This window comes from Aegilops tauschii, chromosome 2, assembly GCF_002575655.3.
Source record: "Aegilops tauschii subsp. strangulata cultivar AL8/78 chromosome 2, Aet v6.0, whole genome shotgun sequence".
Taxonomy (NCBI): Eukaryota; Viridiplantae; Streptophyta; class Magnoliopsida; order Poales; family Poaceae; genus Aegilops; species Aegilops tauschii.
The window spans coordinates 620711212-620721664 of NC_053036.3; the positions used below are offsets into that span (position 1 = coordinate 620711212).

Sequence of the window (10453 nt, forward strand, 5' to 3'; positions counted from 1 at the left end):
TTCATGATCACCCACTGGATAGGACAGCAGCGAAAAAATGGGCAGAAACAAGTTGCATCAGTAAGATATTTTTATTATTGCTGTGTCTCCTAAACAAACACCAGTTGCATAACAGGAACAAAGGAAAGAAGTAGGCGGCATGGAACGTAGGATTAAGATACTCCCAATTTGCTGACACTGCAGGGATAGCCGAAGTTTCCAATGAGGGAATCCATCCAGCCTCTCCATGAAGCAACACCCTGGACAGCACCAGAAACATTGGCAGAAACAACTTGTGTCCGAGAGATACCTTCATTATTGTGCCCTAAACAAAAACCAGTTGCATACCAGGAGCAAGAAATATATAGGCCAAGACACAACTTCATAATTGTGTCCTAAACAACAGCCAGTTGCATACCAGGACGATGGAGCATGTGTGACGAAAGAGCGAATGAGTGGCCCAGAGCGCGGTATTAAGATATTCCCAATTTGCTATGCGGCGGCACACGGGCGACATGAATGAATATTCACATTTTGTCGGGCTCTTCCTGTTCCCGACGTAGGCCCCGCGTAGGAGCTTCCCATAGACAGATAATTATATATATATTGCCAAGTGCATGCACGCATGGACATGAATGGCTTGACCACTTATTTGGAATGAGCAGGCACTGTCCAAGTGAGAAGGATCAGACCATGTAAGATACCAATACCGCTATATCTGAAGAGCGATGCAAAAGAGTGGTTTTCTGCGTTACCTGGAATGAAGCTGCCTATAAGTAGATGCTGCACCACAGAGGAACACTTCATCCTGTTTCTATTCTGAGTAAAGTGGGATACTGCAATTGGACTCTGGTGCTTGTACAGTACTAAGTCAACATGTCTGATGACTCGAGGACTGTCCCTCAGGAGCAGCTCCCGTCTGATGACCTCCACCCGCCGCCAATGCCAGTGATCAACCTGGGTCATCTCAACCTTGATCCAGCGATACGAGCTTGCGTGGTTGAAGATATCACCAAAGCATGCCGTGATCTAGGATACTTCCAGGTATACTCCTTGATAACCTTGCCACGCCTTCGTGTCTTTTTCTTTTCTGCCTTTGCCTTGGCATGTATCTTTTCCAAACTGCAATGGATAACGTTGCCACTTGTGTCCACAATGCTGACCACAGAAGACGACCATACAGGCAGATAAACAAGGAAACCAAACTAAATTTGTAGTTGAAGAACCACTGCAAAAGAGTGACTACAGGAAAATTAGGAGCTATGACGACCTTCGAAATCCCGCGGCTAGCTGTGATAGCATCGTATGTTAGTACTAGTACACGCACCGTAGCTTAGGAGCAAACTGACTATGCTCAGCTAAATAGTTTGATGAGCTCCATCCTCCTTTTGGCCCCCAAAATGAAGAGTATGAGCTGTGTAAACAGTCTATATAAAGTATGCTAGAACACATCACGTGACTGTATGAGGCAACAGGGAGTGGCAAAAACTGTACGATACGCAGAGGACCAGCTACATTTTGTCACTTGGTTAAATGGAAACTGACAAATAACATGAAGCTAACAAGTTCAGTCCCCATTTCGTCCTTCAGTTATCACCGCAATGACATCAGTACTACATTGAAGGTCATTTTAGCACTTGACGGTTGTAGATAATCCCTTTTCCTGTTACATTCTTAATCTTTTTTTATGATGTAACATTTCAGTATTGAGTGCACTTGTGAAGTTTTGATCTGTAATTTAGTCTTCATAAAATTTAGAAAAGATATTCTGAAGTATCTACGCAACATGTATGCTCAAGCATCTCAGTTTCCTTCATTCTTTGTAGTTGTAAATCTGTAACAGGGCCTAAGCCTACTCAATATAAATGTCTGGTTCTAGAGCAACAGGGAGCCGGGGTCGGCCTAAATGGCTTGTTTTAACAACTGCATCATTGTCCTATGGGTACTTGTGGACATAGCAAGGCAGCAAACAGTATTACTAAGGCGTGTTCTCTGACAGGGTGACCTCTCAGTACGAGAAATTACAAATCATTTATACAGGGGGTGCCTTCTGTGCATATAAAATGTTTCCAGCTTCAACTCTCAAATATAAGCAATATCAAGGTTCTCAAGGACCACTACTAAAATTGTAAAACATTAGAGGAGAACTTAAGGCTATGTAGCTACGCTAGAGTTAAGGTATGGCCTTTCATGAACCCTGCTTGGGCACTCTGTCTCTACTAACAAGCAGGTGCAAGGGAACAAAGAAAGCTTACTTGCCTATCTCCATTTTGCAGATTATAAACCATGGGATCAGTCAATCTGTCATGGATGGAGCTGTTGACGCAGCTTCAGATTTCTTCAAACTGCCAAGTGAGACAAAGGAAGAGTTTGCATCAGACGACCTCCGACGGCCTGTTAGATATGACACCAGCTCAAAGGACGGCATTAGTATGTCACGGGCATACCTAAAGCATTATGCCCATCCCCTGAGTGAATGGGTGCAATATTGGCCGGAAAAACCCCCAATCTACAGGCAAAATACTTTCTATAAATCTTCTTGCAATCCTGAACTACAGCACTAATTGTGTAATGTCTGACATAACTCTTTTGTTCATGTATTAAAAACAGGGAGTATATGGGAAATTTTGCTACTGAATTAAGGAGGGTGGCCTTGCAACTAATGGAAGCCATACTAGAAGGCCTAGGATTGGGCAAGGATTACCAGCATGAGAAATTTGAGCAAGGACTGCAGCTAATGTCAGTGAATTGCTACCCGAAAGAATCAGAAGGTGATACAGCGATAGGGCTGGCGCCGCATTCCGATTATGGATTCCTTACCATCTTGTTCACAAGTTGTCGAGGCCTGGAGGTCGTCGACCGCAACAGCAACAGCTGGAAAGTGGTCCAGCCACTCCCACATGCATTGCATGTCCACGTAGGAGACCACATGGAAGTCCTGAGCAATGGCAGAATCAAGACTGTTGTGCACCGAGCTGTTCTGAATCCTGAAGAGGCAAGGATCTCCATGGCTAGCATTAATGGTTTCGCAATGCATGAGAAGGTCTCCAGTGCCAGAGAGCTCGTGAATGAGCAGAATCCTGAAAAGTACACCGCGAGCAGTTTTAATGACTTCCTCAACTATCTCACAAGCAATCTGGACAATAAGCACCGGAACTTTCTTGAGAGCCTTAGGGTGCGAGGAGCATAAAAGGGGGTAAAATGATGAGCTCTATGCCTACAACAGTGCTTCATCCCTATGTGTTCCGGACTACTTATCTGTTATAGTGCTATGTAAGGAATCTGTATTACTTGCCTTGATCTATGAAGTTGTTGTTTGCTGTCCTGTTGTTTTCCCTTTTCTGGGTCTGTAACTAGGTAATGAGTTATTCTTCACTTCATTCCAATCCTTTAATTACAGAATGGGACATATGCCACTGCTGAGATTGGAATTCCAGAGCATGCTACTTGTAACTGTGTAGAGTGCATTATTGTGTCATTCTGCCATTTTCTCCTATTCTAGCTCAGTCTCCGGTTTAGTCGCTTACAGAATTATGACATGCCGGAGGGGAACAAATCCACAGTTCAACGCTGGAAAAATTCAGTACGGAAGCAGTTGGGTGAACCCATCAGATCCAAGCTCGCTGCCCAACTTGCGCCTGTTGCAGAATCAAATTAGCAAGGCCAAGGTCGAACTGCGGCTCCTCCATGGGAACGAGATCGAGATGGAAGAGGAACCAACCTTGGCAGCGGCAGGTAGGAGCCCAAGCCCCTCTCTGCTGCGGCGAGGACGAGGAGCTCATGCGGCGGCGGCGACGAGTAGAACGTGCGAGGAGATGTCACGCGCTGTCTCTGTCAGCTCTAGGCGTCTACAAGGTTGCTCTGCATCACAAGTCAACGTCAATTATAGCTATGTTGACAATTACTCCCATCGTCCAATAAGATATTCTTTTTGACGGGTATAAAAATGTCTTACATTATAAGATGGAGGAGTAATTTTCTTTCTTTTTTTAAAATGACATGGATCTATATAAAAGTTCATATAGAACACCCAAATTACATTGAGGTCATGGATCACCGAACAATTGCCACCGTTGCCGGAACGAGTGTCAATGTGTCACTCTCATTGCTGCTCTACTGAAGGCGGTTAGTATACTCAAGATGTGAAACCCTAACCTCGCCACTCGAAGTAGACGACGGAGCTTTATCGACACTATATCGACGGACGAACTTGATGATGATCGAAGCTGAGAAGGCCAACTTGAAAATGAAGCATCACCATCCGCCTAGGCACGGTAAAGACTAAAAAAATCTTAACATAAACTAATATTTGGAACCAAGGCATCGAGATCCCTTCCCAGCCACCGACCATGAGAGCGGCAGATAGCAGGGAACCGAATTCACAGCCTCATCGACAGATCTTGGAGGGGACGAGTTCTTCGCCCTAGCCATCGTTTTCACATGAGAGGGAGCGAAAGAACTCTCTTGGCCATTGTTGGTTCTATCTAGTATGAGATATGTGTGGTGCCATGTATACTTATCTCAACTTCAACGTACGACTAGTCAACATAGTTTCGCCACAGATAGTAAACGATACCTTGCACATTGTTGCAAGGACGTCTTTTTGCAATATATTTCAATGAGATATGATTGAATGGAACATGAATATTTGGAGTAATAATATGAGAACTAAAACTAAAAGTACATATGATTTATTGCATTTGATTCATTAATGTTTAAAAAATCATTAAATGTAAGTAAAATAATAGGATGGAAAATATCATACTTGATGAGGTGTCTTTTTCCTATGCATAGTCCTCTGTTGTGGTGGACCTTCTCCATGCATGTTGTAAGTTAAGATGACATGCATCCATGTTGACAGAAATATGTAGTGTGGTTAGTAATTTGGATATAGAAGATATGGCATGCCAACATATGACTTTGAACAAATACTTCTTGTAATTCTTTTGGTACATATATCAAAATTGAAAAAATGAGATACCATACAATAGTTTTTCCTTTATTCTCTTGCTACATACATCAAATTTTTAAAAAAGAAGCTACCATAAAAGAGTTTTGCCTCTCCGAGATTGTTTGGTCATCCCACGTGGCACCTCCTATGGTGGCACGGGGGTCAAAACCCTAGCCCACCCCCCCACCCCCCCATGTGACACCCTTGTTGTCGTCAGCTTCAGTCGTAGTGGTGGTGGGCCTCGCTCCCAAATGGACAAGGGTCTTGTAGGATCAAAAGTATGTCTAGAGGGGGGGGGTGATTAGACTATTTGACAAAATAAAAAATTATCATTTTCTAATTTTAATTGTAGGCAAGTTTTAGCAATTCTATCAAGTCAAGCAACACCCTACACATGCAAATCTAAGAGTTAATCAGCGGAAAGTAAAGACTTTGCATATGAACGTAAAGGAGAGATCAAAGAAATCAAACACAATGAAGACACGGTGATTTTTTGCGTGGTTTCGATAGGTAGTGCTATCATACGTCCACGTTGATGAAGACTTGAACCCACGGAGGGCTCCACCCACGAAGGGTTCACGAAGAAGTAACATTGTCTATTCCATCATGGCTTACGTCCATGAAGAACTAGCCTCACTCGGGTAGATCTTCACGAAGTAGGTGATCTCCTTGTCCTTACAAACTACTTGGTTCTTTTTTTTGCGGGAATACAAACTACTTGGTTCAACTCCACAAGATCTTGGAGGCTCCCAAGTGACACCTAACCAATCTAGGAGACACCACTCTTCAAAATGTTATGTAGAAGAGGTGGAGAAGATTAAAAAGGTCATTAGAGGGGAATAACTGTGGTCGGAGCCATCCATGTGGGATCGAGAGCATCGCACTGGCCTGAGCTGTCGATTCAAGCGCTTTCAGCTATACAGTATTTGCATATAACCAAACAGCCCAACATAAAAAAATACTACATCCAGCGGATCTGGTTGGAATATATGTTGTCTACTAAACGCGCCCCGTGGCTTGGATTTGACTTCCCAGAACCTGCATGTCTATTTTACTGGCAACCAAACACGCTCTAAACTTCTGTGCCAGAACAAGCGGACCGACGAGTTGAATGGTGGGTGGACCGTGGACACATCTGCTCCAAGATAAGCATGGATGGCACACTCCTACTCACCTACATCCTACAGAGTTTATTTAAAAAAATGGTAACTGGACAACCTACGATCCAGAACCTGCCACAACAACAAACAAGCTAACCAACGGGAGCAACTACAATAGAAAACATGCTTGTGGTAGAAAAATAGAAAAAATAGATCTAGACCACCCGATGGGAGACTGATGGCCCAGATTTAGGTGGAGCGATCTGTCTGCATAATTTGCAAAAAGGTCCTTTGCTGCAAGCAAATTCAGTCTCGATGGCTTCGTCGTTCAATCCCAATCGCATACAGAGCGGCATCCCCAACGCTGGCGGCCGCGGCGGCGGCGGCCCAGATCCATCCTCAAGCTAGGCGAAGTCAGAAAATCTCCGATGGCTCCTGACTGTCATGTCGCCGGCGGCGCGGTTTGAGGCAGACCAAATCAGATCTCCTCCGCTACTATGCTCCACCCCGCAGTGTGCTCGTACAGGCTCGCAACCTCTCATCTGAATCTTCGGTAGCTGTCGGTTCGTCGCCTCCTCTCTCTCTCTCTCTCTCTCTCTCTCTCTCTCTCTCTCTCTCTCTCTCTCTCTCTCTCACGCACCAGGATCACCTCGTGTCCTCCTCCCCCTTGTCAGCGGCAAATAGATGTTAACTTTGTTTGCTATTTGTGTTGCATCCCAGTTTAATTTATCTGTACAGTTCTATTTTCCTGCACTTGTTCATGTCAAATCTGCTTGTGTGTGCATGATGCATTTAGTAACTTCGATTTGATGGTGTATTGCTCCTGTTCTTGGTGGTTTCGTACTCTAATTTGGAAATTTTGTTTCACTGTTAAGTACTCTGTAGAACTAAGTTGGAAGGTTGAGGACGGTTGGATAGTCTTAGGGTCTTGAAGTTTACGATAATTCACTAAAAATTTCAGTACCCGCAGTTTGATATACAGAGTCATTAGCTTGACAAGCTTGAAAGGAAGTAAACTGATTGTACTAGACAGAAAAAAAATGAAATTGGTCCATTTATCGGCATATCCAAATTTGGATTCATGGTACTTTGGATCTTTCCAGTAATAACATGTTCCAGTTATATGTAAAACTAGCTCTCAAAGTATTAAAGATGACGGTATACATCCATTTTAATTGTGAGTACACACTTTGAGAGCAGTGCCAAGTAAAAATGACAACATTAGCACGCCAGGACCGGCAAGTAAGATATGTGGGCCATGCATTTCTTCATAAATCATAATCAACATTATACTGTTTTAATACAGATTAAACAAGGATATATGTAGCTGATGTGCTATACCAAGCACTAATATTTGAGAAAGCAAAACATAGTGCACAAAAAGTATTTTAACAGGGAACAATAGGAAGTGTCCTAGTATATAGATTCTATTTCTTGCCTTGTGATGTAAACTATAATTGTTTTTCTTGTATTTGTAGATGGATGATGCTCTGACAACGGGAAACATCAGGACTACAGATGGACAAAAGAAGATTTTCTCAAAGTCTTCCCTTCCTTAAGATTGCAAGAACTTCTCTGCATACGCCGGTTTGTAAGGGCCTTTTGTCCCGGTTTTCGAACCGGGACTAAAGGTCGTTACTAAAGCCCTAACCCTTTAGTCCCGGTTCTTACATGAACCGGGACAGAAGGTCCTTCACGTGGCCGTTGCTGCCAGCCCAGGCAGGGGGGCCTTTGGTCCCGGTTGGTGCCACCAACCGGTACCAATAGGCAGGGCCTTTTGTCCCGGTTGGTGCCACCAATCGGGACCAATAGGCATCCACGCGTCAGCTTTTCAGGGGCTGGGGTTTTTGTTTTTTTTTGAAGGGGGGGTTGGGTTTTTGGGGGGTTAATTTAGGTGTTTCATATATTGTGTTAGCTAGCTAATTAATAGAGAGAAGTGTCCTCTCTTATCTCCGTGCTTGGTCGACGCTACGTACTATATACGTATGGAGAGGACTAGACACGCTAGCTAGTAATCAAATGAAGGAAACAGAAGATCGTCATGAACATATGCATACGGAGAGAAGTGATATCGACCACCTCTCCTTCTCCGAGAGATTGGTCGAACAACAAGTTCTCGTATATCTATCCGACACTACCGGCTACATATATACAATAATTATCTCTTACAACACAATCTCCTAATTAAATTGTAAGAACACAGGGTCCACATAGTATTCTCCGTTTTCAGCGATCACGTGGTGAAGGAAGAATGCCGCCAATTCCTCTTGAATTGCTCGCATACGATCTGGTGCTAGGAGTTCATCCCGCTTCCGAAACATCTAATTTGAAGAAGGGGGTCAATACATATATATATGAATAAATGAAACTCAACAGAAATGATGGTAATAAAATAAAATTGTGAATATTATTGCTTACGCACTTCATATTGTTCGTCAGAGTAGCCTCGCTCACAGGTCGTGTAGCGGATAGACTCGCAAACGTAGTATCCACAGTAATTATTCCCGGCTTCCTGCCACAACCACTTTACAAGAAATAGAGGTCAATCAAACTGATAAGCAAGCATGCTAAATGGTATTGATGAAACTAGCGCTTGAATCACTAGGAGATGCGCGGAACATGCTACTATAGTACTTACTTTCGGGTGTTTAAATTGCAGCTTCTTCGGCAGTCCCGGAGCTTTTGTGGTGAATTTTCTCCAAACCCTGCCAGACAAAGAAAACAATTACTTGATATCAGGAAATGAACAAAGTTGCTGATATGGTGGATAATGATTGATTTAACTTACTTCTCGAGCATTTGAGTCATGTTCGCATAGTCCTGGGGATCTTTTCGTCTCGAGTCTAAGACGTTTACTACTCCCTGCTCAAGCTTAATCTCTAGGAGAATATAGTGGAAGTTGCGCATGCATGCATAAGTCATCAATACATTACCATAACCTGGACTAATAAGGGAAACCGAATATGCACAAGACAGTAACACTCACTTGAAGTTGTAAGGAAAGAGTATTATATCTTTGTTTTGATTTAATACCAACGATCGTAGCAAGTTGGCCTCGGCTTCTTTGGCATGTTTTTCAACCGTATATGCATCTATGAGATTTGTGTTAATGAACCCAATATCACCGATTTGTCTTTTCTTCAGTTCGGCGATCTTCAATCTGCATAATATAGTGAGGATAATTATAAATACATGCAATGAAAGAGCTGACCTATATAGAGAAACTTAATGACAGAAGTAGTACTACTTACAGACAGTAGCAAGTGATCGTTGTTTTATCGAGGGCCTTTTGATTGTAAAACTGGAAGAAATCCTCAAATGGAACATTCAGCAGATCAATTCCAACGAGGTCATGCTCCGGTTTAACTCTCAGCGTCAATGTATTCATCCCATCAGACTCTCTGCAGGTTTTCATGTACCAATCATGTAATCTTCGCATCATCGTTGATAGAGATCTTTCATCTTTGACGAGAGGCTTCCCGTAATGGTATTTGTGTTCGTCGACCTTCATGATTTCATAACGTACATCGTCGGACAGGTAATCTCCAAGATTGCTATAACCGGCCACCATCCTCGGATCATTAGCGACGATGTCGCTAGACTCCTTGAGCGGGGGGCACGATTGGTTCGCTTGTTCGCCGAGCTGGGCAATTTTTTTCCCGGTTCGTCGTTCTTTTAACCTTTGATCACTGACAGTACTTTCCGACCGCTCCGCTCGGCATATGTCTTTGCAAGAATGCGCTCATAGTTGCCTTTCGGCGGAGACTTCGGTGGTTTTGTCAGGGCAGCCAGAGTGCGCTTTGCTTTCACCGGATCTACCTTCTCCTCCGGAGGTGGATGTTTCTTTGCTTTCACCCCTTCAAAGAAGTTTGTCACTTCGGCTCGCACGATCTTCCTGGTTTCCTCCTCGGTCCTCTCGTATGGTAACTTCTCTGGAGTCTTCAGAGAAGGACCGAATCTGTATTGCCTCCCGCCTCTGGCAGCTGTACTGCTAGACGCCGGCAGAGCAGACGGAGCGGCTGCGGCTGTCATCTTTCCTTGCTTACGAGGCGGAGGAGAAGGACTACGACGCGCCGGAGCAGGCGGAGCGGCGGCGGGTCTCTTCCGCCCTTGCTGACGAGGCGGAGAAGGAGGAGGCTGGCTGCTCTGGCGCGCCGGCGCAGGCGGAGAAGGAGGCGGAGTGCCGCCACGCGCCGGAGAAGGAGGCTGAGTGCCCTGATCACTCGCCGGAGGAGGAGGCGGAGGCAGAGTGCCGCCACGCGCCGGAGAAGGAGGCTGAGTGCCCTGATCACTCGCCGGAGGAGGAGGCGGAGGAGGAGGCGGAGTGCCCTTACTCGCCGGAGCCGTCCAGTTCGGAAGATTGATGAGCTCCTTCCGCCATAGGCATGGAGTCTTCAGAGCAGAACCCAGCCGAGTCTCCCCT

The 10453-nt window shown here is 44.5% G+C and overlaps 1 protein-coding gene and 1 long non-coding RNA gene across 2 annotated transcripts; both read left to right on the forward strand.

Moving 5' to 3' along the window:
• Positions 1-740: 740 nt before the first annotated feature.
• Positions 741-3415, forward strand: LOC109753576 (flavanone 3-dioxygenase 3-like). The gene is made up of 3 exons (XM_073509316.1): positions 741-1023; positions 2256-2494; positions 2590-3415. Exons 1-3 carry the CDS (start codon positions 856-858, stop codon positions 3167-3169), a joined length of 987 nt encoding a protein of 328 aa, XP_073365417.1. The 5' UTR covers positions 741-855; the 3' UTR covers positions 3170-3415.
• Positions 3416-6326: 2911 nt separating this feature from the next.
• On the forward strand, positions 6327-7983 carry LOC120974749 (uncharacterized). The gene is made up of 2 exons (XR_005770092.3): positions 6327-6593; positions 7509-7983. It is a non-coding gene; the product is annotated as an uncharacterized lncRNA (long non-coding RNA).
• The last annotated feature ends 2470 nt before the right edge of the window (positions 7984-10453 follow it).